At 42.1% G+C, this 27331-nt stretch overlaps 1 protein-coding gene across 3 annotated transcripts in view; it reads left to right on the forward strand.

Annotated features, from left to right (window-relative positions):
• The window catches only part of OSBPL5 (oxysterol binding protein like 5), a 162632-nt gene extending 136133 nt beyond the window's left edge, over positions 1 to 26499 (forward strand). For 2 of the 3 annotated variants that reach the window (XM_033154212.1, XM_033154195.1), the window contains exons 8-22: positions 2814 to 2985; positions 7077 to 7293; positions 9770 to 9954; positions 11246 to 11327; positions 13569 to 13667; positions 13810 to 13906; positions 14449 to 14547; positions 15590 to 15687; positions 16601 to 16690; positions 18848 to 18984; positions 19262 to 19447; positions 20476 to 20614; positions 22172 to 22289; positions 23591 to 23693; positions 24956 to 26499. In XM_033154212.1, the coding sequence (XP_033010103.1) occupies positions 2814 to 2985; positions 7077 to 7293; positions 9770 to 9954; positions 11246 to 11327; positions 13569 to 13667; positions 13810 to 13906; positions 14449 to 14547; positions 15590 to 15687; positions 16601 to 16690; positions 18848 to 18984; positions 19262 to 19447; positions 20476 to 20614; positions 22172 to 22289; positions 23591 to 23693; positions 24956 to 25091 (1958 nt within the window). In that variant the 3' untranslated portion in view covers positions 25092 to 26499. The remainder of the gene's footprint in view (positions 1 to 2813; positions 2986 to 7076; positions 7294 to 9769; positions 9955 to 11245; positions 11328 to 13568; positions 13668 to 13809; positions 13907 to 14448; positions 14548 to 15589; positions 15688 to 16600; positions 16691 to 18847; positions 18985 to 19261; positions 19448 to 20475; positions 20615 to 22171; positions 22290 to 23590; positions 23694 to 24955) is intronic. The other variant, XM_033154204.1, reaches the window with a different exon arrangement.
• The last annotated feature ends 832 nt before the right edge of the window (positions 26500 to 27331 follow it).

Here is a 27331-nt window from a genome sequence, read left to right on the forward strand (position 1 = left end):
AAATGCACTCACCCATACTGACACTTCCTCATTTATGAATGCTTACATTCACTAGCTTTGATATAAACCCACAATTTATGTGGGGGTTATGTTCAAGGGATTGCACTTGAAGCCAAAATTGCATATAGTCAAAGCACATTGGGTTCAGTGGTGGGTGGGGTTGCCAAAGTCATTTCCCCCAGAACCCTGCCCCCTTTCTGCTCCTTACTTACTTACCATGTGCATAAAGCTGAATGTGCACAAGTTAAATGTGTGTAAGTTGTGGGCTTACTGTATTGGAAACATCCCTTGCTCTCTTCATTGCCTCCTTCCAAATGTAGCAGTTAACAGAAGCCCCTCCTTAGGCTGAAAACACCAGGTTTATTCTCTCTTCCTTGGGAGGGCGAGGACCCCAAAAGCTTCAGCTTCTAGTGGACCCCTTTACCTGCTTAAGGGTCCTTGCAGATGGTCTGTTGGTTGAGTATTTATCCTGATTTGTTTGCACAAAATTTACAGGGAGATTATATGACATCACTATATTCGTTCCATTTTGTCTGCATTGAGATTATATGCCCAGCATTGTCATTATCCCTACTTTCCAGTACATTGCCCATTGCTTTTCTTACCACAAAAATGATGAGGTTTGTATGTAAGCTGTTTTGTTGCATGAGAGTGACAATCCATTTAACCACAAAGACTATATTTGCCTATATATGGTTGAATCGTGCCTTGCGAGTTTGGAAGCCATTTTAATGTGTGACAGCTTATAAAAATGGGGAAAGCCTCATCAAAGTTACAACTCAGTCCATGCCACCTACTGGGGGAGAGGAAGAGAGATGGAGTGAGTCTGTCTGTGCTGTCTGGTTTAGATCCAGAAAGTGGCTCCACATTGGCAGGTGTCCCAGATGTTATCCTCCAAATATAGCCTCATGGACAGGAACTGGTTGCTGCAAGTCTGAGAGTACAGTACGAGTTTCTGGGAGGAAAAATTATGTTTGCTATTGAGGGAAGGCACTCATTTGCAAGCGAGAGAGGCCTTCTTCCATTCTGGAGTTGCATTTCGAAGGAAGGGCATAGGGGAGTTTTGCAATACATTATGAAAATCAGTATTTCACCATCGTCTGTCTTATGCTTTTTGAGCTGTTTGATCCTATATGCAGAACCATTTGTTTCCTGTTAATAATGATGCCCTTTGGTGTTATTTTCTTTACTTTGTGACTTTGTTTTTTACCCTAGCATTTGCTTGATTGAGCAGGCTAAAGTTTTTATAGATTTCTTTTATTTAAAAAAAACAACAACCCTGAAATAATGCCTGGGCGACTATTTCTACAGCTGAAGCATTTTGTACATAGCTGTCAACTTTTCCCTTTCCTTGCTAGGAATCTTATTTGGAATAAGGGAATTTCCCTTTAAAAAGGGGGAAAGTTGACAGCTATGATTATGTATCCAATTATATGCCACCAGGTTTAAGGAGCTTTTCAGAATGAACGTCACTTTATCAGTAGTGAAACTGGAAAACTATCGCACACACTTGCCTTGTAGCTCTTGTACCAGTGAGGAAGTAGGAGATGCTTAAACACTAATCTTTGCCTGCATAGGAAGAGTCCCCTGAAGCAAATGCTAGGGTATCAATCGCTATTAGCAATGCTTTTTCATAAAAGCTTAGGAAAAATAATGCTACATGCAGTGGCGGAGGAAGCCTTTTGGCTGCCTGGGGCGCCAGCGCAGAGGCACCCCCCTGGGGGCGGGGGCATCATGATGTCACGGTGTCGGACAAACTGTGCATGCGCGGACATGCCGCGCATGCACAGTTCATTCGGGCCGGCGCTGCTGCTCCCGTGGCGACTGGGCGAGCCACCAAGCGAGCAGCAGCTCGTGGGGCTGCCCTGTCCATCCGGCGGGGCTCGGTTTGGGGAGGGGCCACCGAGTGTCACCTCCTCTCCTGGAACCTGGGGTGCCCCGCCCCCTACACCCCGCCCTTCCTACGCCACTGGCTACATGGTACACTTTAAATGTACCACCCTTGAGAGTACACGAGGAATAGAATGGGTGAGAAGCCACATAATTCGTCTTACATTTCAGGGTTCCTGGGCAGCTAAAATCCATTTGATTTAGCAAAATGTATATGAGGGCTTTGCTCAGAAATTGCCACATTTTGTCACAGAGGGCACTCTGAAGTGAGGAGCAGGCTTACCGAAGTGGGGAAGATGGGCGGTAGAAAACTAAGTGGAAATGAAAGAAAACCCAAAATGGGGAAACATACGTTTTATTGTCCTTGTAAAAGAGTGCCATAAGAAATGTGTCAGTATTTTGAGGTATGGGACAGTGATTTGCTGAATGAAACTGATGTGGCAACCCCTCTGGGAGCTGCTTGGATCATGTTACTTTGCATAGCTTGGATATTTTAATTTTTAGTATCCATTGCAGAGTGAAACTGTGAGAATCTCAGTAATTTGAGTGGCATGTAAACCACAAATACTATGACCGGAAACGAAGTATGGATTTAAAATGCACTCTATACATGATCTGCCTATTGTTTCGGATGAGGGTAAACTTTTAGGGACAAATTGTATCCTGAAATATTTCAGATTTGGGCCATCACCTGGAGGATGTAAAAAGCTATTAATGTTGAAGAGAGGAACTGAATATCAAATGGTAACACTTACTCTGCAGCCATCAAGTCTCATTGCTTTCAGGACATTTGAAATCTTTGCTGTGCACTGTATTTGCTGTCTCCCTCAATATGGATTAAATGTCTGGTTACACGAAATGGGAAGCAGTCAAGGGAGCATTCTGCATTTTCCTATTTGATCTCTGTGTTTGTGTTTTTACAGGCCGGTGTTGGTTGGATGCTCTGGAATTGGCCTTGCGCTGTTCAAGCCTCTTCAGGCTGAGTGCATCCAAGCAAGGGAAAGATGGAGAGTTGAATTGCTCGGCTGATTCTTCGCATGCTGGCCTGTACAACCTACTGCACACTGCTACCATCTCGGATCAGGAACTTTTTCAGTAAGGATGTACACACTTACAGCATATATTCTGAATTTCTGTAGTGGTTCCTGCAGTTGAGAGTACTTTTCATGCATCTGCTTTAATCCCTTCTAAGTGGTAGCAGTGAGTAAAAGAGCCATTTGTAATGAGAGCATCCTTTCACTTGAACTAGGACAAATTCAGGATAGCAAAGGTGTCTGCCTCTGAACATGACTTGCCAAGGAGCAACAGTGAGAGAGGGCTCTTGCCTTAATGCCCTGCTTTGTGCATATCCTGAAAGCAAATTTTCTGGGAGAACAGGATGCTGGGCAAGATAGGCTGCTAGCCTGATCCAACAGGGCTCTTTTTTATGTTCTCAGGCATCACACACACACACACACACACACACACACACACACACACACACTTGTCCTATACTCTGTTCAGCTGCGTGTTCCTAACATTTGAGGTAAACCTTCATAACAACATCCATTGCTTTCTAAATAGTGAGCCTGTGAGTAAAAATCTGTCACCTAGACATCAGGAAGGGATACAGATTCAACGGCGGAAACTAAGTGTAGATCACTTCCAAGGAGTAGCATTTGTCTCCCACATATCCAGAAGATTTATCACTGGCACGGTGTTCCATGATGGGATCAAATCCTTCAGTTAAACATCTTCCCCTTGGGGAATTAAGCCAATTAAGCTGACATGTTATTATTAGTAAGTCAGTTAATTACATGTAATGCTTTCTTCAGCTTATTTAAATTATTCTTGGAAATTAGAGAAGCAGACATTGTGTCTTCAGTAATTTGGTCATCCTCCATGGAAGAATTCGCTCCCCAGCTAGTGCTGTCTTCCTGTACTGGGTGACTACACAAGATAAAGTAATCGTGATTACTTTCTGTTATTGGAATGCCCATACAGGGATTGCTCCAAGCTTACACCTCTGTTCCAAGTAGCACTAGCATTAAGTCTTTTCTGTCAGTTACAAAGACTTGCTGATGGTGATGATTGCTAATGGGAATATTTCCTCTGAATTTTCACGTCTGCTTTAGGTTGGGCTTATGCATTGCTGCACTCATTTTATAATTCTAAATTGTATATGAAATAGAACCAGGCTGTTCTACTCCCATAAGCTGTCATCTCTCTCTCTCTCTCTCTCTCTCACACACACACACACACACAGAGAGAGAGAGAGAGAGAGAGAGAGAGAGAGAGAGAGCACATATAGCATCTGCCTGTACTGTGACTGTTTGCCTTTGATGTCTGTCTGGCCATTAAGCAGGGTTGTCAGATCAAAATTTCAAAAGCTGGGGTGCCTGTTCAGCAGATGCCATGGAGATTGAGGGTTCTGAAATCAGGGGTGTGCCTGCTTCCTGGTCTGTGCTGCTCTCACAGTCTACAGGATGCTCCATTTAAAATCTGGTAACCCATCGTGCAGTATTAATATTTGCAGGGATTACAGATAAAGGTTTTATCTGCTTTCAGTCAATCTGTTCCAAATACAGCAGTGTCTTTTTATTCAGAGAGGCAGAAAAAAATTATCTGAATCTAGAGAATCAAGTGAAACTAGTACTTCTCCCCATCTGTTGCAAACAAGGGCCCCTGGAGACAACCGATTACTGAGCATTTGTCCTGTTTTTCTTGCAAAACACTTACATGGTGATTAGACTGCATCCAGTCTTTGCTAAGCATTCATAGAATCATAGAATTGTAGAGTTGGAAGGGTTGCCATATGCCCTCTTTTTCCAGGACATGTCCTTTTTTTCATGCGTCATAGAGATCCATAGTTAAAATCAGAAGTCAGCAAATGTGTCCTCTTTTTTGCTCTTCAAAATATGGCAACCCTAGGACGGTCATCTAGTCCAACCCTGTGCAATGCAGGAATCTCAGCTAAAGCATCCATGACAGATGACCATCCAACCTCTGTGTAAAATCCCCCAGTGAAGGAGAGTCCACAACCTCCTGAGGGAGTCCGTTCCACTGTCATTCTGAGCAGCTTGTGGGTTAATTATCCAACAATGAGGACACATTCTGCATTCATCCTAATTGCTTGAAAGGTTTACATGTGTTCCCATTAGTCATTTGTTCATTCAACACTTTTCAATGCATTCTCCCATCACTTTCCAAATGGCAAAACGTCTGTGTTTTAAAAAGAAAGTGGGTTAGTTGCACACAGGTGACAGAGCACTTCAATCCACCTTACATAAAGTTCCCATATGCCAGTGGTGGGGATCCTTTTTATCTCCAAAATCCAGATAAAGGACCAGCTTATGTTGCTCTTTGGAGCGCAGTAGTTGTTGTTCAGGAAGTCCTAGTTGGTGCAAACAACTATACTCCAGGGCTTGATCCAAACTTTGTTTAAATTGTTTCATGTGGCTATCCATTTGTATGTGCCGTTTTCCATTTAGACTTATAACACACATCACACAGATTTACTACTGTAAACTTTCAAAACTTAGTGGCAAGTGCTTTGCAAATGATTCCCATGTGGATCAGCTCCCCCTGCAGTTTGAATTCCAACATGGTCAGTCCCCAGTTGTTTGCCAGTGTGAACTGGGCCAAAGAGCATGAGCGATTTGGGAAACCAGATCTATCCTTGTGGAATAAATATTCCTTCTCTATCATGCCCTTCAGATTGGGCATAGAGAACATTTTTCATAATAGAAATAGACAATAATAATTATCTATGAAAAAGTTGGACTGTATGCATTTTAAAAAACACACCTTAGTTGCATGAGCCCAAAGCAGTAAATCAAATATATGATCTTTGGGCAAAACACATAAATGACCTACCATGCTCCAAAGTGTGAGATATTGACATAGAGGTCTCTTCACTTGGTTTTTAAAGTAGAGTTGAATACAGTGGAACAATGAGTTGAAAATAATTGTGAGGACTGGCAAAAGTCTTTCTGTGTCCCAAGTGGTGAGGGGTCTTCAGCCCCCCAAAAATTTTTCAAGGAGGGGGCTGTGCTCCCCCTTTTGTAAGAATTTTACACCCCCAAATCCTGTGGCCCTGCTCCACCACCTCCTCCCCACCGATGTTGCGCAAGGAGGAGGAGGCCGAGCATGAAGTCCAGCTCCATGCTCCCCATTTCCCACCCAGTGCACGAGCACTGGCATCGCAGCGGCAGGATGCCCATGTGTCCCAGCCCGGCGTGCGAGTGCTTGTGCGCTAAGTGGGGGCAGGACACGTCATGTGATGTGTAACGTGACACGTCATGTGCTGCGCCCCTGCGATATGAGGGGGCAAGTCGGCGCCCTTGGATTGACTAGTTCACACTTGTAGGATAAATTGACTAAATTTTCTTTTATCAGGTGACAGTCCTAATAATAACCAAAATCTAAAGCACCCTCAGCCAATTCTTATTTCCTTGGGGTGTTTAAGCAGAGGCTGGGTGGGGATCTGTGAGGGATGCCATTCCAGCTTCCTGCATTCCATTCCTGCTCTGAACTATTGTTGGACTCTGGGGTACCTTCCAATTATGTGAAACATTTCTTGAGAGCCACACTTCATTGCTTATGATCCTTGGATCTGGTGAGCAACCATATCTTACAAGACTTCCAGCACCTTGAAACTCAGGCTACGTACACACAGCATCTTATTCTAGCATCAGTGGAGAGCAGAGGACTTGGTTTTTTGATGTAGTCCACACACACAATCTAGATCCAGTGTGTAGTGTTTGCCTCTGGAAAGTGCTTCTTGAGAAACTGGTTTCATTCCCAAAATAAAAGCTGCTAGCAGATTGGCTCTGTGTTACCCTGCAAGATTTCCATTTGAAAGCAGATGAAGGGGGTCCTAGCAATGGGGAGTGTATCCACACCTGCCCAACGGCATTCTGGGTGGGTGTATACCAAAATTGTAATCACCACTTCCTTCTTCATTCACCTGGGGCATGTGCATGGAGGAAAAGGTGTGGATGACTTAAGTCAAGGATTTGCAAATACATGTTAAGTAAGCATACCTACACTTGCAGACAGCAGAATCTAGAATCAATCAAGATTGAGAGCTGCTTGTTAAGGAGGAGCAATAACGTTTCTGGGTTGAGAAAAAACTACCATTTTCGTGCTACAGACAGATTAGCATGTATGCAGCCTAAGACATTGTAACCATCTGTGTCTTTCAGCTTTAATGAGTCAGCTCTGGAGAACCACCACCTAGAGAATGATGCTTTCTCAGACAAATCTGAAAGGGACAATATAGAAGAGTCTGAGAACGAAATGCATGAGAACAGCCGGAAGACGAACGAAAGTGAGAGCGATCAGTCCGAACTCCACGGGGAGTCGTCTCAGGAAAAGAAAGGGACCACCTACTTGGAGCAGAACTATGAAGAATTTGGAGAGGTAACCATTTTAATGTCTATCTGTCTACCCACACAGTTTGTTATCCATCTGGCCACTGCATTTTTCGCCTTATGATAGAAAATTCTTTCCTTCGTCCCATTTCTTTTATTCTGTTGCGAAGAGCTGAGTCGCACTGACAAAGTCGTTTGCCAGAGACAGCAGGAGGGCAATTGCCCCTCCAAGACTCTTGTTTTCCAGCACAATTTAACAATGAGAATTGTAAAATGTGCTGTTTTTCCTTCATATCATGAACAAAATGAGCTGCTTGTGAGCTGTAATAGGCCAATGGACTTACATTAAATGGCTTACTAGTAGAACCACAACATTATTTCTCACCCAATTTAACAACCTCAGGGCACATGCTCATGCCCAATTAGAGGAAACTTTGTTAACCTTATATGATTTGTTACTTTTTCGTTGTGGGAAATCTAGAGTCAGCTGTGGAACTTAAAGGGGATATTAAAAAAGAGAACTTGGGTTGTATCATTATAGTGTTTGCCATTGTGCAATTGTATTCAGTGATGCTTATTTCCTTGTAAGAACTTTGTTCACCCCACCCTTTTCAGGGCCTTTCCCTGACACTTTCCAAGCCACAAAAAATCAGATTAATTTTTTTTAAGTATATTTATTGTGTTAGGGCAGCAGAGCTCTTTAAACCACATCAAAGCCACAAACCTAAAGTTCTGGTATGCAATTGAATTCCACCTGCAAAATTCTAAAAGTCTGGAGGCACACTAACATAGGGTATCCCTCTGTAAACAGTTAAAAATGTAATTTTGTTCTTGATTCCTGTTGTTGGGAGGACTTGCTTTTCAATCCTTTGTGATATATATGGGTGAGACCAAGATATATGCCCCTGCAAAGTTGGCAAATACATCTGATGAAAGCACTGACAGATCAATACACATCATAGCTCATAGCACCACTGCAATAGCTTTTCGTCTAACAGTTTCCATTATCTAAGGTGGATCAAGCTTAGGGATGTTGTTTGTCTAGGGCACAAGACAGATTGTAACTAATAGAAATCGATAGAGAGGGAAAAGGTTTGTTGCTCCTCGCTCACAGGCTTTCTTTTTATCAAACTCCGCTCTGCGGCAAGTGGCATGGTGCTAAGTTCCCATTGTGGGTTTGCTCTAGGGAGCAGTGCTCTGCAGGCCAATATTGGAGCATAAAAGATGCCCAAGCTAGGGAAATGCAGCAGCCACAAGTTTCACCCTGTGTCTGTAGTCTCTGTCACCTTGGGTTTTGTTTCTCAGAAAATAAAGCAGGGTGGGGAGGTTGTGCAGTTAACTTTTTGTAATATCCAAGGCCATGTAATGACTTCGGAGCTTAGAGATTCCCTGATTCACCTCAAGTCACCTTGTTAATGGCACAAGCCAATTCTTTGTGAAGTGATCTGATTCCCCAGAAGCTTGATTGGTGAGTTCTTCCTTTGCACAGACTGCTTCTCTTACAGACCCAAACTCTTCCATTTTTTTACAGGGAGAATTATGGGGGATGTTGAGCCGGAGCTCAGTTAGCAAGTGCCTTTCCCAGAACCACCTTACAGTATTAGTTAAAAGCAGCTTAAAAGCAACATCCGAGTGCTAGATTAGCTTCTTGCCCTTAAAAGTTTAGATATTAGGCCCCAACGTCAATAAAACATTATTTCCGCCACGTTGTTGAGAGGACAACGCCGAGGTCGCTCCAGGAGGTGCCTGTTAAAGGGGTTTGAATCTGCATTAATTCTCTCCGGATGTGCTTAGCCTTGTTGAATTGCACACAACGATGACCTGGTTCACACATGGCACTATGTCAAACCATGGCTTAGCATGAAGAAACAAGCATGCAAGCTCCCAGAGATGACGTCGTGGCTTCTTTGCTTCTCCTCCAGTTGTTCTTCCGCAGCTGCGCTGAGTCATGGTTTGGCTTAACCTGACCTCCAGACCTAGGCTTGTGGTTTAGCTCTCTTCAAACAAACCATGAGCTGTAACCAAAGTTCATCCTATGCTTCACAGCTCCTAATCTGGCTAGGAGAGATAAACCACAAGCCCAGGTTGGGACGACACGCTAAGCCAAACCTGCTTAGCTCAGTGTAGCAACAGAATGACCAGAGGAGGAGGGAACATGTCCTCTCTGGCAGCCAGCATCTTTGCTCATTCATCCTAAGCTATGGTCTGGCTTAGTGTTTAATGTGTGAACAAGATCCGAGAGTGCAACTAAACAGGAAGTAGACACATGGCACAAATAGGAACTTCCTGACTTGATCTACTGTTTAGACATGCCTTCACAATATGAATTTCTCTTTCTAACCAACCAGTATCTACTGATGTTTTTAATTGTTTTATGGGCATTTATAGATATTTTTTTTAAAATTATTTTATATGCTGTAAGCTGCCTTGATATATACTTTATGAAAGAGGAGATTATAAATATTGAAACAACCAAATGGAGCATCAGCAAGCTGAAGGGGTTTTCCCCGCCCTCTTCTCTTTAGACTGGTGAATGCTCTCAAACAGAAACGGTGTCCGATGAAAACAAGAGCTTGATGTGGATCATCCTGAAGCAGCTGAGGCCTGGCATGGACTTGTCCCGCGTTGTTCTTCCCACCTTCATCTTGGAGCCGCGCTCCTTCCTCAACAAGCTTTCCGATTATTACTACCACGCCGACCTACTTTCCCAGTAAGCAGCGCCTGCCGGCTTTTTGATGATGCAGTGTGCAGATGTGCACCCATGTGCCAGGAGTATTAGTCTGGCTGCAGCTGGGATGTTTGTATGCTTGAAAGGGCTCCCTGATAATACGTGACGCTCTCAGAGTTAATCGGCTGGTGCTGTAAATCAGGACAGGAATCCATTTCGGTGACCTTTAGACATCAACAGTTTATGGGAGCTGTGAGGAAAGCAAAGAAGAAGAAAAATGAGAGGTGTACTGATATGATTTCTGCTGCACTCAGCCTTGCCAGTGTGTAATTGGCAATAACTGCATACCCAACCTATTGATAAGTTAAGGTTTGTGGAACAAGGAGAGCAAGCATATAGGGAAGATGAATCCTGGAGCATTTTTAAAGCACCAATAACATGTACAGTAAAAAAAAACAACCTAGATACTTTTGGAGGTATAATTAGGGGCATATTATGCAGGCCTTTAGGTATGGCAGACTAGGACTGCTTTCCTCTGTGCACTTTGCTGAGAATACTTTCCACTAAATACAGTGGAACTTACTTTTCAGTAAACATACATAGGATCTTGTGCAGTAGGAAACCTCCCCCCCTCCTATTAAGTGAGACAGGATCTAAAATTAGAATATTTTAATGTGCAGTCTGCATGAGCTGGTTTGCAAGGGGTGGGATAAACTTAAATGCTCTTTTCAGATTTCCAGCTAGCTTTTGGTGTTGATTTTAAGAGTCAGGTGGGTAAAACATTTCAGAACACTTGCTATGGAATCTACAATTAAATGTCACTGACCCTTGTGTAAGTCTCACTGTCTCCACAATTTTTATTCAGATGAATGGAGGAGATCTGACACTTAAATTTTCTCCATAAGTAGCTACAGTGTTAGGACTGTGGTGCTATAGGCTGTCTGGTTCTCTCAAGTGGCTTATATGACTGTAGATTTCCCCAGTAGCCCTGCATTTTTAATGGAGTAGCTCAAGTAAAACACCACTCTTACATTTTACTTTTACATTTTATGTCATTGATTTGTTCTAGTATTTCAAAAATTTATACTGTAGCCATGAGCTAAGCTACCCAGCCAGGGTAAGATTAAGATCAGGTGAAGACTCTTAGATGAAGTATTCGGACAATTCCATTCAATTTAAGCTTCGATAGTATAAGTACAAGTTAATTTAACAAGGGAGGCTTGAAGGGTTTCCACACTGTGCTGCTGTTGGTTCTTTTTGTATGTGATGTGATTTCATGTGTCTGTAAAACCACCTAGGGCAAGCAGATCAGCTAATTACTCTTCTCCTATAGAGCTGCTCTTGAAGAAGACCCATATTGTCGAATCAAGCAAGTCTTGAGATGGTACCTATCAGGCTTTTATAAGAAGCCAAAGGTAAGATTATGCTTAACTCATACTCCAGGTGTGCTATAGAACCCCTATATATATTGGGTTCAGGATAAACTAGATAGATAATTCTCCCAGCTAAAAGCTAGCAATTTTTCCAGAATATTTTGTGGTCAAGGATAAACAGAATGACTAATGTTGGTTAAATAGTTATTGGGTGATATCCAACATTAGTAATAGTCAGGGTACAAATATTGAAATCAATGAACTTAAGTTACCCTGAGTATAACTATTGCTGGATATCACTCTTTAAATATAGGGGATTTCTCTTACAATCCTTCTGGTGATAGAACAGATTTTTTTTTTTTTAATGAAAAAGTAAGGAACTTCCAGCTTCTCCCACCGAAAACCCTCCCAGCTTACTTAAGAGAACTCACAGGGTCAGGCTTTGAGCATCGGGACATTTAATTAATTAATTAAATTTGTATACCACCCTTCATCCACAGATCTTGGCGGTTCACAACATAAAAATTCAACTGAAAGCACAAAATACATGATAAAAACAAGAACACAAAAAACACACACAAACCGATACCCCACTCCTTCCCACAGACACATTTAAAAGGGGTATAAGATGTGAATCAGCCCAAGGCCTGGTTGAAGAAGAACATTTTCATCTGGTGCCTAAAGGTGTACAATGGAGGTGCCTGACAAACCTCCCTGGGGAGCACTCCACAAACGGGGAGCCACTGTAGAAAAGGCCTGTTCTTGTGTTGCCACTCTCCAGACCTCTTGTGGAGGAGGCACACAGGGAGAGCTTCAGAAGATGATCTCAGGGTCTGGTTGGTTCATATGGAGAGAGGTGGTTCTTGAGGTACTGTATTGCATAATAGTGCTTTGTGAGGTTGGTGAGGGGGGGAGGCAGGAAGCATGAGGTATTTCTGCTTCCTGTTCCATCTGCAGATTTTGTCTCAACTTAAAACTACTTTTTCCTGTGTTGCTCAAATAGGAATTCCAGTTCTCAGTACTTTATTTCTTAGTAATTTCTCCTGGAAGTAAAAAGCGATTGTCTGTGAAGTTGGAGAACCTCTTTCAAATCCAGCAGCTATTGCTCCTCAGTTCTCATGCTAAGAAGCTTCATTTTGTTTCAAGTGTTGTATTTTGGGAAAGATCCCTGTTTTTCTTGTCGCCAGCTGAATGTTTCCATCTCTAAATGGTTTGGTAGCCCAGCTGATAGTTCCGTGGTTGTAGTTGGTTTTGTAATTAGATGGGCTTATAACTTTCTCTTTCTCTTTTCTCCCCCCCCCCTTTTTTAAAAAAAATCCAAAACAAAAGACAAAAAATCCAAAACAAAAGACACAATAGGAATTAAGAAAATTTCAAAACTGATTAAGAGCTGAGCTTAGTTTGACTTCACTGAAGTCTCAAAAATTGGCACATAGATCTCAGACTTGGTCATTGTCCAGCGATGGTGTCATCACTGGTATAATTTACCAGTAATGAAATATATCTGAGCTGTCCCCAGTGTAATTGCAGGGGAAACAAAAGAAGATAGAGGACTTGCCTGCCAAGTGTCATGTTATCTTGATTGAGCAAAACAAGGTACTCTAGCAGCATGAGGTGTTTCCCCAAGGGAAGGAAATTTCCCTGGAATTGCAGGGAGCTGATAGCACAAGACTTAATTATTGCAAACATTTCCCAATATCGACACAGGGAATGGGTACTTAACTATTTCATAGAATCATAGAATTGTGGATTTGGAAGGGACTCAAAGAGTCATCTGGTCTAACTCCATAGAATGCAGGAATTACTTTATTGATTATTTGGGCAGAAATGGCAAATGCAGCCTTGAAAGCTTTCTATCCTCCTGCCTATAATTCTTCCTCTTTGGCGCAGTGCAGTGAAAAAAGCCCAAATGTGCACTAGCCCTAGGTGGAGATTTGCAAGAAAAACCAGCCAGTTCAAGTGGAGCCTGAGTAGATGTTGTGATGTGGATTCATATCTCCATCTGCATCAACTGTTCACTTAGAAACCTATTACACAGGATTGGATCCAGGCGAAGTTAGTTGAACTTGGGTCTCACTGATATCAGCATGAAAAGTTTATCATGATGAAGTCATAACCCACTGATCTTAGAGGGAGTTAATTTCAACTAATATAAAACCTATTGTTGTTGTATTGTGTATGTTTAAAAAAATTATATGCATATGTATATGAACATTAAATTCTAACCCACAGATTGGGACAGTGTTCTATAATAATGTATTCTGTTTAATTCCTCTCTTCCAGGGAATAAAAAAGCCATACAATCCCATTTTGGGAGAGACCTTTCGTTGCTGTTGGTTTCATCCACAGACAAACAGTCACACATTTTACATAGCTGAACAGGTAAATCTGAGCAATTACGTGCACCAGATTAAAACCGAACATTTTGGTCTATGCAGCACCATCTAAACTGAACCCAATATGTACATATTGTGTGTATTGTAATTACAATACATATGTAATTTTGTCTTCCCTTCCATTACAGGTTTCTCATCATCCTCCTGTATCAGCCTTTCATGTCAGTAACAGGAAGGATGGTTTCTGTATAAATGGCAGCATTCTAGCCAAATCTAAGTTTTATGGTAAGACATCAGAGTCAAACAGTTATTTATAGTAGGAAAGAGTTTACCCCACAGTCACTTTTCTCATACCAATTTTGGGCTCCTCTAGACAACCAGTTTATTCAGCATGCGTCCTGCTTTGCTTTCACAAAGTTTACATAGAGGTTGAAGTATGTCTTGTCTATATTGAGCATGAATTCTAATTTGTTTACAGGATGGTTATAAACAATGAACATTCATCCTGATTTGCTTGTGGGCTATTTACACGTCTTTCCATTAAGCATTTGTTCATCCCACACTTTTCAAAACATTTCCCCATCACTTTCCAAACTGCAGATAGTCTGGGTCTGGGGTTTTTAATTATGTGAACCAGAAGGTAGTATTCGACATTGCACTAGGGTGAAGGTTTCGCCAGCGCAAGCATTTCTGTTTTCTGTAAATACTTACTATCAAGGAAGTTCTTAAGAGATGATTCACTGAATCATTTTGGCTTCTCTTTGTCCTGCTGTGTATTTGTAAGAGGAACAGTCATGACATATACACCTGCACTCTTTTATCTGCAGGTAATTCACTTTCGGCATTGCTGGATGGACAAGCAAAACTTACCTTTCTAAGCAGCGGGGAGGAGTACATCATTACTATGCCATACGCACATTGCAAAGGTGGGATATTGTTGAGGCTCTGGAGTAGGGAGAATTGTGGGCCTCCTTCCCTTTCCAGGCGAGGTTATTTTTCTCTCCTTTTAAAAAAGAGACATATATCACCAAACATAGGGATTTATAACCGTAACACCTTAACATCAAGTCGGGGATCATGGATCAACTTTTTTAAAGAAAGACAAACACGATGTATCCAAGGCTGCCATACCACTTGCACAACAGACTTTTTTTTTTTTGCACTGTGGAACTTCCCTCTCCTTTCTCCTGCAGCCCTCTGTGCACCATCAGAATCTGCTCCAGGGGGTTTGAGGGGAGGACACTCTGGAGCATATTGGAGTGGTGGGGATACACAGAGAGAGGAAGAATAAGTCCTCAGCACCTCAGAGGAGCCCACCAACTGGAGAAAAAGACTGAGCTAGCTGTAATCACCTGCTGCATCTCATAGGTGATGAGAGTGAATACAGATGAGGGATTTTAATGGCAGGTCATAAATCTGCTACGCAAAGATCTGGTTAGTGATCAGATGAAGATAAGCACCGTTTATCTTAAGCTGCACAGCCCATTCTAATGCATTTTTACACAGAAGGAAAACCAGCAGTTATTTTTCTCTGGCATTGTGTGAACTTCAGACTTGCTCTGCTTGCAAATGCTAGTCTTCAGTTCATTTCAGATGAAGCCAACTCTTGCAAAGTTTAACTTAAGCTGCAGAGCCCAATCCAATGCTTGTTTTCGTAGATGGGTTTTTTTTGGGGGGGGGATTTACTTGCGCCCTCCTTGTTCCTGCTGAGTCAGGTGTTGTTGCTGCTGCTGCCCAGTTGTGTAGCCACAAGCATCAGCACAGCTTTGGAAATAACTCCATAAAAGTGTGCTCCATAAAACAAGGTGAGGCTGTTTCAGGTTAATGTTATATAACCATTTTTTTAATATAAAAAAGAGGGTTATTTTATACAGACCTCAGTCAATGTGAATGACAGGTTTCAGCAACATATATAGTCTCTGTGCCCCTGATATCCTGTTAACAGTTTTGTTTCCTCTCTGATTCTAGGGATTCTGTATGGTACCATGACAATGGAGCTTGGGGGGAAAGTTACCATTGACTGTGAGAAAAGCAATCATCGGGCAGAACTGGAATTCAAATTAAAGGTGACCATCTTTGTCTTGCATTCTGAACTTGACTCCAGCCCGCCAGTTCCACATTTCGCTTCCTGCTTTTGCAGGATTCCTTCCCCATTCTGCAATTGCAAGTGACAGGGCTAGGCTTGCAAGTCATCCCAGATTCTGTACAATGATCATGCACTTATTAATAATTAAGTTAATGTTTAAAGCGAGGTTGGAGTAATAACCACACTTGCTGTTATTGGACATAAATATATATTAAGGTTCACTTGATTTTTTTTGCTGTATGCAAGGATGTAAATGGGCAGCTAATGGATTATAATATTGGTAAATACTGGGGAATGTTAACTAATTGAGAACATAAGCAGCAACAGAGGTTCATCTTGGACATATCTTATAAGGAGAGTTGGAAGCCAGTTTTCGAAAATTGTTTTAAAAACAATTGGCTAAAGAAATAAAAGATCATACAGAACGTTTGTAAAGGGGAGATGGGGAAGCTGTGAATAAAATCTGAGACGGCCCTAAGGGGCAACAGCATCCTAATGGTGCTCCAAGTTTCTTTAATAGTTCAGTAGTTGTTGACATCGTCACCAAGTGCCCATCTCTAAGTAGCAGTTGCTCCACATTGGTGCACCCAGGCATAGTGTGTAAAGTGAACTTTTCTGACTGTGCACTAAATAATGTTATCTGATGGCTTGGCCATGAGGCCAGTTGAGCACTTCCACCATGCAGCCAGGTGACATACGTGCCCATTTGACCCACATCTGGGCACATAACAATAATTTTATGAACAGCTCTTTCACGGGCAGTTCCAGAAATCCAGACAAGATCAGCTTGAGCCTTGCATCCTTGCAGATCTCTGTGTTCTTGGCTGGCCTCCCGCTCCCCCCCCCCCCCCCCGTGGGCTGAATTGTATTTTTCTTCCTCTCTCTTCCCAAAGCCATTCTTTGGTGGCAGCACATGTATTAATCAAATCTCGGGGAAGATTAAATCAGGAGAAGAAGTGCTGGCGAGTCTCGATGGACACTGGGTAAGAAATCGTAATCTTCTTTGCTGACAGTTTTTAAAAAATGTCTGTGTGGAGTGCAGGAGAGGATGAGGGCCAGCTGGGAATAGGGTTGCATTTCCAAACTACTTTGAAACAGAGCTTGATTTTGAAGCAAGCAGCTCTCGGGTGAAACAGATGCAACAGACAGTTTTATTTGCTCAGACATAAATCTTGCTGTACAGGTTGCTTCGAAAGGCTGCAATTCTGATAGCTTACCTAGATTTCAATCTAGCAAACAGAGCATGAGTCAAAGCCGGCGAGGCTAATAAATAAAACTTTTTACCAAACTGGAAGGCATCTGGAGCAACGCTGGACACTTGACTGGTAGGGTGGATTCAGAAGACAGCTACCCACATTTCCTCTTAATTAGGGTAAGGCAATGTGTTGCTTTCTAGATAGGGATTATGGGAGCTGTAGTCCAAACAGCCTCCAGAGGGCACCCTGTTAGCTACCCAGATTGCTGTAGCCTACAGAAGTCATGTGTATGTGTAGGAGAGCCTTCTCTTTTGTGATGCCAGTAATAATACTGATTAATGTTCTCCCCATTGGGATCAGATGGGCACTAACCATGAGGGGCTTCCACTGACAACAGAAGACACACCAGTTTACTCAGACACCCTTACCACGAGTACTCATTCCTTTATCTTTTTAATTGCTGTGGTTTAATCTGGCTTTGATAGCAGACTAGCATCGCAGTGGAGTTGAATTAGTGGTTAATTTTCAGAATAAACTAACAGAGGACGAAGATGAAATGCTGGTGGTGTTTGGATCATTAACAGACAAGGGACCAGAAATGTCATGCTAACAACTGCAGCCTGCCCTTTCTGCACTGGTGTGTTTCCTGCTTCTCCGGGTGGTTTGCAACTGGTTCTGTTGAGGTTTTCTCCCATGACAAGGACAGGGGCGGGGGTGGGGAGGTCAGATACTGAAGAGGCGAGGGCTCAGTTTTAAACAGCTCAAGGCACAAGCAGAGGAAGAAAAAGAAGCAGCAGCTCACAGGCCACAGGGAATCTAGACAAGTGCCAGGGTGAGAAAAATGTGGATTTTAGTTAGCAAGTTTATCCATGTTCGACAAAGTTTAAATTCTGCTACTGCTATCATTATATTTTCTGATTTTGTTGATGTTATATAAATATTATAAATAGCATTCTACTTCATTCCAAGGAGTTCAAGGCAGCATATGCAGTACTTTTCTCTTCTCCTGTGACGTAGGTTAGGCTGAGATAAAAAGGCTGGCTTGTGGTCACCCAGTGATCTTCATGGCTGAGTAGAAATTTGAACCTGGGTGACCCCAGTCCTAGCCTTATAGGGAAGCCTGCTATGATTTTATTAATTGTAACATTGCTATATAAATAATAGAAATGTCATTAGTAGAGGTAACTCACATCTCACGCTTATTCCACTTATGTGATCACAGCTTGGGGAGGATGGGAATAAATAAATAAATGGAAAGCAGAAGAAACCCACTTTCCATTTATTTATTTCCACACCTATGCAAAGCTGCAATTTCGGGCAAGGGCTCTGGCAAATACTTACTAGGCTTTGGGACAGAGGAGGGAGGACTCTAGGACTCTGCTGGAGCCCTCCCACCTCCTTCCCAAAGCGGGACAATTACTACTACTACTACTACTATTATTATTATTATTATTATTATTAATACCCCGCCCATCTGGCTGGGTCTCCCCAGCCACTCTGGGTGACTTCCAACAGAATGTTAAAATACAATAATCTATTAAACATTAAAAGCTTCCCTAAACAGGGCTGCAAGCAGCCCTCAACCTTGCAGGGGACCTGGTTCCAGAGGTCCTGGCTTTAAGTGTTTTTGTGTGAACCCCAGAAATTATGCCTCATGTAAGATGTGAATTACCTGTAAACGAAAGAAACTGATTGCATGATTTCTGAGGTGTATGAGTCTTTGCAGAACAAGCACAAAAGCTAGATTCTTGCCCCAAAGAGCTTACAATCTAGCGCTCCTGAATGGAGAAGATAGCAAAGTGAGGGGAAGGAAAGGATGAAGGAAAGAATGGTGTATCAGAAGAGTATTGATTGCTTCCTTTCCTTTCACTTAGATCTTGCTAAGCCTGTGTTGAACACCTCTGCTGACTACTTTATTCCAGCACTAAATTCTTCTTTTTTCAGGATGGAGAGGTTTATATAAATGACCTGAAAAATGGCAGCACAGATATTTTCTGGAATCCAACCAGTGAGGTCCGAAAGCAGAGACTGAAGCGTCACATTGTGCTATTTGAAGAGCAAACAGAGTTTGAATCTGAAAGGTAATGCAGGCAGATTGCTCCGAGAGAGAAATATAGGCAACGTGCTCTCTCTCTCTCTCTCTCTCTCTCTCTCTCTCTCTCTCACACACACACACACACCACACACACACACACAGTGTACCCCCTCCCCCCACAGCACAGTTGGGATCTCATTTAAATTTAACAATGGACTGCTATGAGCACCCATCTCTGCCACATGCCTGGAGCCCCTGGAGCCTCCATGACTGCCCTGGCCTTACTACAGACTTTTATACTTGATTCCTTGTTTGTTTCTCAGGCTCTGGCAGCACGTAACCAGTGCAATCAACAAAGGAGACCAGAACAAGGCAACACAAGAAAAATTTGTGTTGGAAGAGGAGCAGCGGAATGCAGCGCGGGAGCGGAAGGACAACGGGACAGAGTGGAAGCCTCTGCTCTTCTGGCATGATCCTGCCACGAACGAATGGCACTACAAATATGAAGAGTGAGTGCTCTGTGGTGTGGAGTGTGGTGGCTAAAAGGTGTCTGTGTCCAGGTACACAGATTGTAACAGGTGGACTTAGAGCACATCTGTGCCACAGTCTTAAAACTGGTGGAGCATGCTTCTTTTCTGCTGCTCTAGAGGGTAGGACCAAACCAGTGGATTAGAATAGAATAGAATTTTATTTACAGCCATAGGCCCATACAAGTGGATTCAATTTACAAGAAATGAGATTCTGGCTAAATGTTAGGAAGACTTTACTGATAGTAAGAGCTGTTTAACAGTGGAATGGACTGCCTTGGAAGCTTAACTCTCCTTCATTGGAGGTTAAGCAGAGGTTGGGTGGCCATCTACCAGGCATGCTTTAGCTGCGATTCCTGCATTGCAAGGGGTTGGACTATAGGACTCTTCGAACTCTAGAATTCTGTGATTCTGTGGTATGATAAATCTTTTATCTGCAGCCAGGGCTATGCAGAGGGGGGCAGGCAGTTGGGTTTATTTGCCCCAGCCTTGGAGGGCTAAGTTGGCTGAGGGCCCCCACTAAGAACTGGCTGTTTTGTTGTTGTTGTTTTTTGTTTGAGTTTATAACTTTATTCTAACAAGACTCATGCCCCAGCCCTCAGAGAAGCTGCAGCGACTCTGAGAAACTGAGTACCAATTTCTATTTTCCCCCCATGCAGTCACTATAGCAATTGTCTTTTAGCCTCAGTTCCCCGTATGGAAGATATGGTCATGTGGCCTGCCTTCCAGGGTTGTTGTGAAGGTAAAAATAAAGACTGTACAATGTTGGAGGGTCACAGGCTCCCCTGCCCCACCAAGTTTACAATGACTACTTTTGTTGTTGTTTTTGGCCACACAGTCCTTCTGTGTTACAGCTGAAGCATTTTGGTGGGGCAAAATAGGAAGAAATTGAATGTGCATATTCATATCTGCTCTACGCAATGTTGAAAGTGTGCTTGTACATTTGGTGTATATTGCTACTAGTAAACAGTGGCTTTTCTTTCTTATAAATTTCTTCTTCATTTTCAAAGTTTGCGGCCCTGGGACCCTTTGAATGACATTGCCCAGTACGAGAAGGATGGCATACTTCAAACCATGCAGAGGCACTTATCCAATCGAATGTCAACTCACAAAAACATGTGCAACAGCAGCCAAGTTGCACGGCACAAGGTAACTGGCCACCTCCCCAAGAAAGTCCACATTTTCAGTGATGCTTGGGCAGATGTGCTCTCCTTCTGCACTGTATTTGCAGAATCCTGGTGAACTGAATAACATCTTGCTATCCCAGTGTCACTTTACCCTGAGCACACCCTGAGCCAGATTTGGGACAACACGATCCCACTTAGGAATACACGGGTCCAGTGATTTGCTTAAAAAACTACAACCACTATCTGATTTGCTGGATTTGATCAGCAAACATTTTGTGTGGCTTGTCCTGGTGGAATTTTTGGCACAAATTAATAAAAAAAGGTTTTGCAATTTCACTAGCGTGTTTAGAATGATCATGAGAGTTGGTGGGCATTGAGCTAAATGTATAAATGGGATGTGAGATGCCTTAGCCATCCAGCAGGTCACTGAATAGGGGGCTGGGCTTTAGAGACCTGGATTCAAATTCCAAATAAACTACTTGACTGGCCTTAGGCAAATTATAGCCCTCAGTTCTTTATCTGTGTGATGGGGACTGCTTTCTGCTCTGACCCATATGAATATCCTAGGTTGTACATTGAAACTTAATGATTATAAGTTGCAAGGACTTGTGGAGAGGAGGAAGAAACAATGAGCGAAGCAATGCCCTTTCACTTTTATTCCCAGTTCCTTTTAATAGCAAATGCAGGTGGTGAGTGCCAACAAAAAGAAACAATAAATGTAGGAACAAGATGGCAGTATCAACACCCAATACATGAAGAAACACACACAAAATCTTAAGTGGCTAAAAATAATTAAGAACTCATTGTGGAGTGAGCATGCTCAGTAGCCACGAAATGTTTATTGTCTGTTGGAAAAGAGGGGAAGGTTGGGAATGGAGTATTATGGGGGAGGCATAACTGGCTGCCTTGCGCTTTGAAGAGCAGTACTCTTATTATTATTAGTGCTAACCTAGCAGTTTGAAAGCATGTCATAGTGCAAGTAGATAAATAGGTACTGCTCTGGTGGGAAGTTAAATAGCGTTTCCATGCACTGCTCTGGTTCACCAGAAGCGGCTTAATCATGCTGGCCACATGACCCGGAAGCTGTCTGTGGACAAACGCCGGCTCCCTCGGCCAGTAAAGCAAGATGAGCGCCGCAACCCCAGAGTCGTCCACGACTGGACCTAATGGTCAGGGGTCCCTTTACCCTTTACCTTTACTTTTAATAGAAGATGAGGTTATATTGTAACATTTTGTTGCAGCTACCCTTTGCAATGCTCTAGTTTGGGTTTTAAAACCCTCACCCCCTGAACTGTAGTGCTATGGGAAGGGGAGTTTTAGGAGCCTTGAACCTGAGAAAATTTATTTCAGATCATCCTCCTTTTATTCCATAGAAACCAGTATGATTACTTAGGGATAAGAGGGCTGAGGATTTCAGCCTAAGATTAAACCCTTGAGATGATGGATTCTATAAATTGCATCCTTTCACTTCAGAAGTCTATTTTTGCTAGGCAGATAAATTGGTACATCTCATAAATAATAATAGTCAGAACAGGAATAAGAATAATGGGATTTTTTGTTTGTACTCCTCTTCATTCAGAGGTCTGCAAATGATTGTAGACGGCGTAAAGCCAGCGATCAACCGTCCAACAACAGTCAGAACACTGAAAGTAGCTGTTCAACACCAGAGTCTGTACAGGAACTTTCAGATGATGACAGTAAGTATCTTGCAGGGTTCTGATACTGTGCGCTCACTCTCTCCATCCATATCCAGTGTTAAGTCCTATTGTCATCCCTTGATAACGTAATCCTTTTGCACAGTGATGGAAAATGCTCCAATATAGAGACTGATCTTAGGGTCAAGTTATATATTTTTATTAGAAGACCAGCAAATTAACATTTGAATTATTTGACAACTCTCAGGTAGGTGCCATCTGGACCCGACAATTTACCAGTTTTTAGTTTGTCTACCAGGCCTAGAATTTCATGTCTCATCACCACTATATTCCTCAAACTCCCTCCTTGTAAAAGTTAGTTCAGGCACTGTGATCTACCATGTGTCTTCCGTAGTGAAGACAGATAGAAATAATTGATTCACATTCTCCGCAATCTCCTTATCCTCCTTTATCATGCCTTCGACTCCCTTCTCATCCAAGGATCCACCGATTCCCTAGATGGTTTCCTGCTACTAATATATTTAAAGAACTTCTTGTTGTTGGTCTTCATGCTTTTAGCAATGTGGTCCTAAAAATCTTTTTTAGCATCCCTTACTTTCTGCTTGTGCTTTGTGTTGCCAAAGTTTGGGTTCATTTTAGTTCTCTTCATTCGCACAGGACTTCCATTTTATTTTATTCCATTTATGAATTTCCTTCCATTAAATATGTTAAAGTGATTTTACACCAAATAAATAAACAATTAAAACTGTTCCATGTGTAAAAACAATTCCATATATACAAGCAATTAAAAACAATCGACATGCAAAAACCAATTTCTACCCAGCAATGTTCAAAATGTGCATTCTTCCTGAATCTCTTTTTCAGAGCTGATTCACGTACTAGTTTTGCTAAGTTTTTGCAGATACAGGCATTGCCTTCATGGGAAAGGCGCATGGTTGGGTCCAACAAAGCCATTACATGAGTGGAATGGCTTCCATTTGTGCAACAGAACTTCTCTTTCACCTGCTAACCCTCTAGAGCAGATTTAATTTAAGGGGTGCAGTGTGGGAGTGGAGTGAAGGAAAATCCTGGTGCCAGTCACTGGATTCTACCGTGAATGCGTAAGAGGATTTTTTTTTCACAGATCTGTAAAATCTGCAGTATTAGCATATTAAGCATATTAGCTTAATGAATCCAGAAGCAAGTCAAACTGATGAACTACAGCTTCCAAATTACCTTTCCCCCATGTATGTTAGGGGTGGTTCTCCCTGGGAAGAGGAAAGAAAACTTCAGAACATGTGGTGCCCACATTTTCCCCATTTTCCAAACACATGTGAAATCCAGCTGTCATCTTTTCACCACAGGCTTCGAAAGTCCGGGTGCTCAGTGTGGGAAAGAAATCGACCCTTTGAAAGAAATTCACACTGCTGTCTTATCCCTCCAGAGAGCCCAACAGGAGATACACAGGTATGGAATTTTTCTTTTTTAAAAAAATACATTGATCTTCAAATAACCACCACAGCGTTAAGGTCTTGTTATTACACAGAATCTGAGATAGAGAGGAGGAAGGTTACCTTGGGCCAGGTGCCTGGGTCAAATGTGAATACAGGTACTACTAAGCATGAACACAAGCATGACAATAATGACCCTTGACCCATGTGGAAGGTAAAGCCAATAAACTGGACAAGGATTGGCTTCCTTCAAATCCTGCTGTTTTCTATCACAAACATGAAGACATTGCATATATCCACATTTTTTAAAAGTGTCCTATTTCTATCTTTTGGCGATGCAGATGCTCAGGACTGATCTTTCTCTTCTGAGATTGGGAGGGAGGGTAAACTGAAAACTAATCTTAAATCTCGTCTGCTTTTAAAAAGATAAAAAGGAACAGTGCCAATGATGTTGCATAAAAGAACTTTACAAATTCAAATCTTGGCTTAAATTGCAGCTGGCCGCTGACAAGAAGGCATTTCTTCTTCTCTTAACTTCCAAAGGGTTTCCACTCCTGCGTGAAGCTCAAGCATGATTTAGCAGTTCAGTTCTTGCAAAGCTCTCCCCGCTCCAGCGTAGTCACACAAAAAAAAATATTTTAAAAAAGGAAATGAGCAAATAAACCTTGTTGTATTTCATTGCGATCAGTTTTCTGGTGCAAGCGTTAGGAGACCTGCAGGTGCAGCATTTCCTAACAGCCAGCTGCCAGTAGGAAAGAACAGCTGCAGTATTTTCTTTACATATAATTTTGTCAAGGGAGTTTTGTCAGAACCACTCCCCAGTAGGAGAGTTAAAGACACAACCATGGAATATGTCTGAGTACACATCAAGTTGACAAGGTTAAGTCAACAACCTTTGGTCAGTACAGTAAACAGATGCCAGTGCTCTTTAATACCTCAAATAGACATTTAATATTTGACATCTAAATCAACAATAAAACTTTCCATGATTTCTCTTTCTAAATTAGGCAAGATGTTTATGCTAGCCCTAAATTTCAGGCCTGCAGTACTTTCTTACTTTTTGAAGCCTAAGGGTTTGGGCTGCAGGAGGCAAATCCTCAATTTCCCTTCACAGTTTTATCAAGAAGAAATATGTGGGGCCAGAATATTTACCAGGCATGTCGGGCACTGAATTTTAACTTGATCCTGAGTTTTGGCACTGTCTGATCTGTGAGCGCAAATCCAGTGTCTGGTTTTGAGTAATGATGGATTGACAGCGGCTGTTGTTCTTTCTTGCAGAAACCTCACTGCTCTGAACAAAAAGTCACTCTACGGGAGGGCCTCGTCGGAAAACCTCTTCCTGGACTCTCGCTGTTGGTTTCTTCTGTGCATCTTTCTAACATGTCAGCTCTTCATTAATTATGTGTTCAAATAAAAAGCACTGCATTTGGCAGCAATAACAAGTGACCAGCTGCAGGAATGGGGAGACTTAATTGCAAGGAGCCCACTGGGGCACCAAGCACTTTAATACCTACGCAGTCGGGGGCAAGAGGAAGCGAGAACAAGGTTAACCAGAGAGCCTGCAGAGTTTTGTTCTTCAGATTAATGTCATTGCCTTTTTACATGTACATCTACAAGGACCTCTTTACCTGTATGGGCCTTAATGCTAAAGCCAAATGTAGCTTTAATTGTGCAATTTTGTTTTCTATGTTTTGTCATTTTCTGAGACAACTAAGATTTACCAACCAGTATTTGGTGCCCCCATTAACACTTCTACACATCTACTTGGTTTTATAAAACGATTCCTAGTGTCTTGTTTTATAGCTCTTCTGTGGGTGGGAGAAGGGCGTTTTGCCATCCATCAAGATGCCTTTTGATAAATTTCGCATATGGAAGGGAACATTAGGTACCCATGTGAAAATTGAACCAACTTGGGTTATCGATAGCACAGCTTCTCCTTGGGTCTTCTAATCAGTGCTCTCACATGCCAAAACCCTACAAACAGCACATCCCACTCCATCCCACCAAGATTGTAAATATACACGATTTCTTAAATCCTGCCCTTCTAAGAAATATGAGGCCACCCACACAAAAACATTGTATAAAGGAATGCCTCCAAAATGTACCATTATTCCATGATGGGTGGAAGAAGATGGGTGTAGAAGCACTTCTGTATATAGGTAATTTCATATGTCACAAATTCACTACAGTTCTGGGGTTCACTGGGCTTATTTTGTGACACGGGAGACATTTTGTCCATTGATGAATACAGGGTAGTTACGTGAGCAGGTGCAAGCAATTGCTCCTGCACTTTTCTGAAGTGATCACTTGCAACAGTTGGTTCATCTTCCTTGTGCTGTACATCAAGGGACAACTGTTTCTGAGTATCACAGAGAGACCTCCTTTCCAGTATAGGACTGATCCTGTGATTGTGAGAAGGCACCCTGTGTATATTGTTTGCTCTTAGGTACATTTAAAGGTTAAAGGTCAGGAATAGTAAGGGTTTGCCACTGCATCCTCCAAATCTGTTGATAGTCTTCCTATTTTTACACCATTTTTAAAAGATTTGCAATATTTTATGTAGACTTGCAGTCAGTACTAAGCCTTTTTTCTGGCCTGAAATAGTTCCAAGTGGTAAGTACTGCTATATATATATATAAAGATATTATATATATAAATATATATATACAGCCTTAAAATATCTAGTGGTGGTGCCAGTCTGGGCTAACTTTCAATGTAAATGTTTCCAGATTTTTAACTACATTCCTTGTGATGTTCCCCATTAGGGGAAAACTTGTTTGTGCTTGATACATTGAAATAAATTACACAACTTTCACTTATCATCTCTTTGTGGCTGGATCATTATTGTTCCTGTACATGTTCTGCTGCTCACATTGCTTGTGTATTAAGGTGGGAGTTTTCAAAGCAAGCAGGTATATACTGCAGGATATAATGCATATGATCTCCGTTAAGAGGTGGTGGCATCACTGTATGCACTAAAATTTAAGTTGTAATTACAGCTTATTTTTATTTGGGAAATTTAACAGACATTTTTGTAAGTGGCTGTTGCTCTGTTCCATATACTGTACACTTGAAAAGCAATTGGCTTTGAGTGACAGTCTGGTTGTTTCATGTTAATGTTTCTGGCAGATAGACGGTTTAACTAATGAGGTGTCAGATAATGCATGTTTCTTTTCTTTTCTAGCTTGGTGAGGCATGTATCAGGAAGTTTGTCATTATCTGGCCTTCCAATGAATTACTGCTATTTTTACACACTATTGGCATACTGAGGTGAAAACCACTAGCAGCACAATCCTAACCATGGCTACTTAAAAGTCCAATTAAATTCAATTGGCCTTACTCCCCAATACGTCTTCATAGCATTGGGGAATCTGTGGGAATAGCTGGATGACTATGCAAGTCGGGTCCCTTGAGAATATATTTTCTGAAAACCTACTGCAAGTGTATGGAAACTGATGATGCTGTTAGACACAAAACTCCCATGAACCCCAACCAGCATGGCCAATTTTCAGGGATGATGGGAGTTGTAGTTCAGCGATACCTGGAGGGCCACAGGTTCCCAAGCTGTTTTACTGCGTCATAGCTCTCACGCAGGTGGCGCTGTGGGTTAAACCACAGAGCCTAGGGCGGGGGTCTGCAACCTGCGGCTCTGGA

This window comes from Lacerta agilis, chromosome 1 (genome assembly GCF_009819535.1).
Source record: "Lacerta agilis isolate rLacAgi1 chromosome 1, rLacAgi1.pri, whole genome shotgun sequence".
Lineage (NCBI taxonomy): Eukaryota > Metazoa > Chordata > Lepidosauria > Squamata > Lacertidae > Lacerta > Lacerta agilis.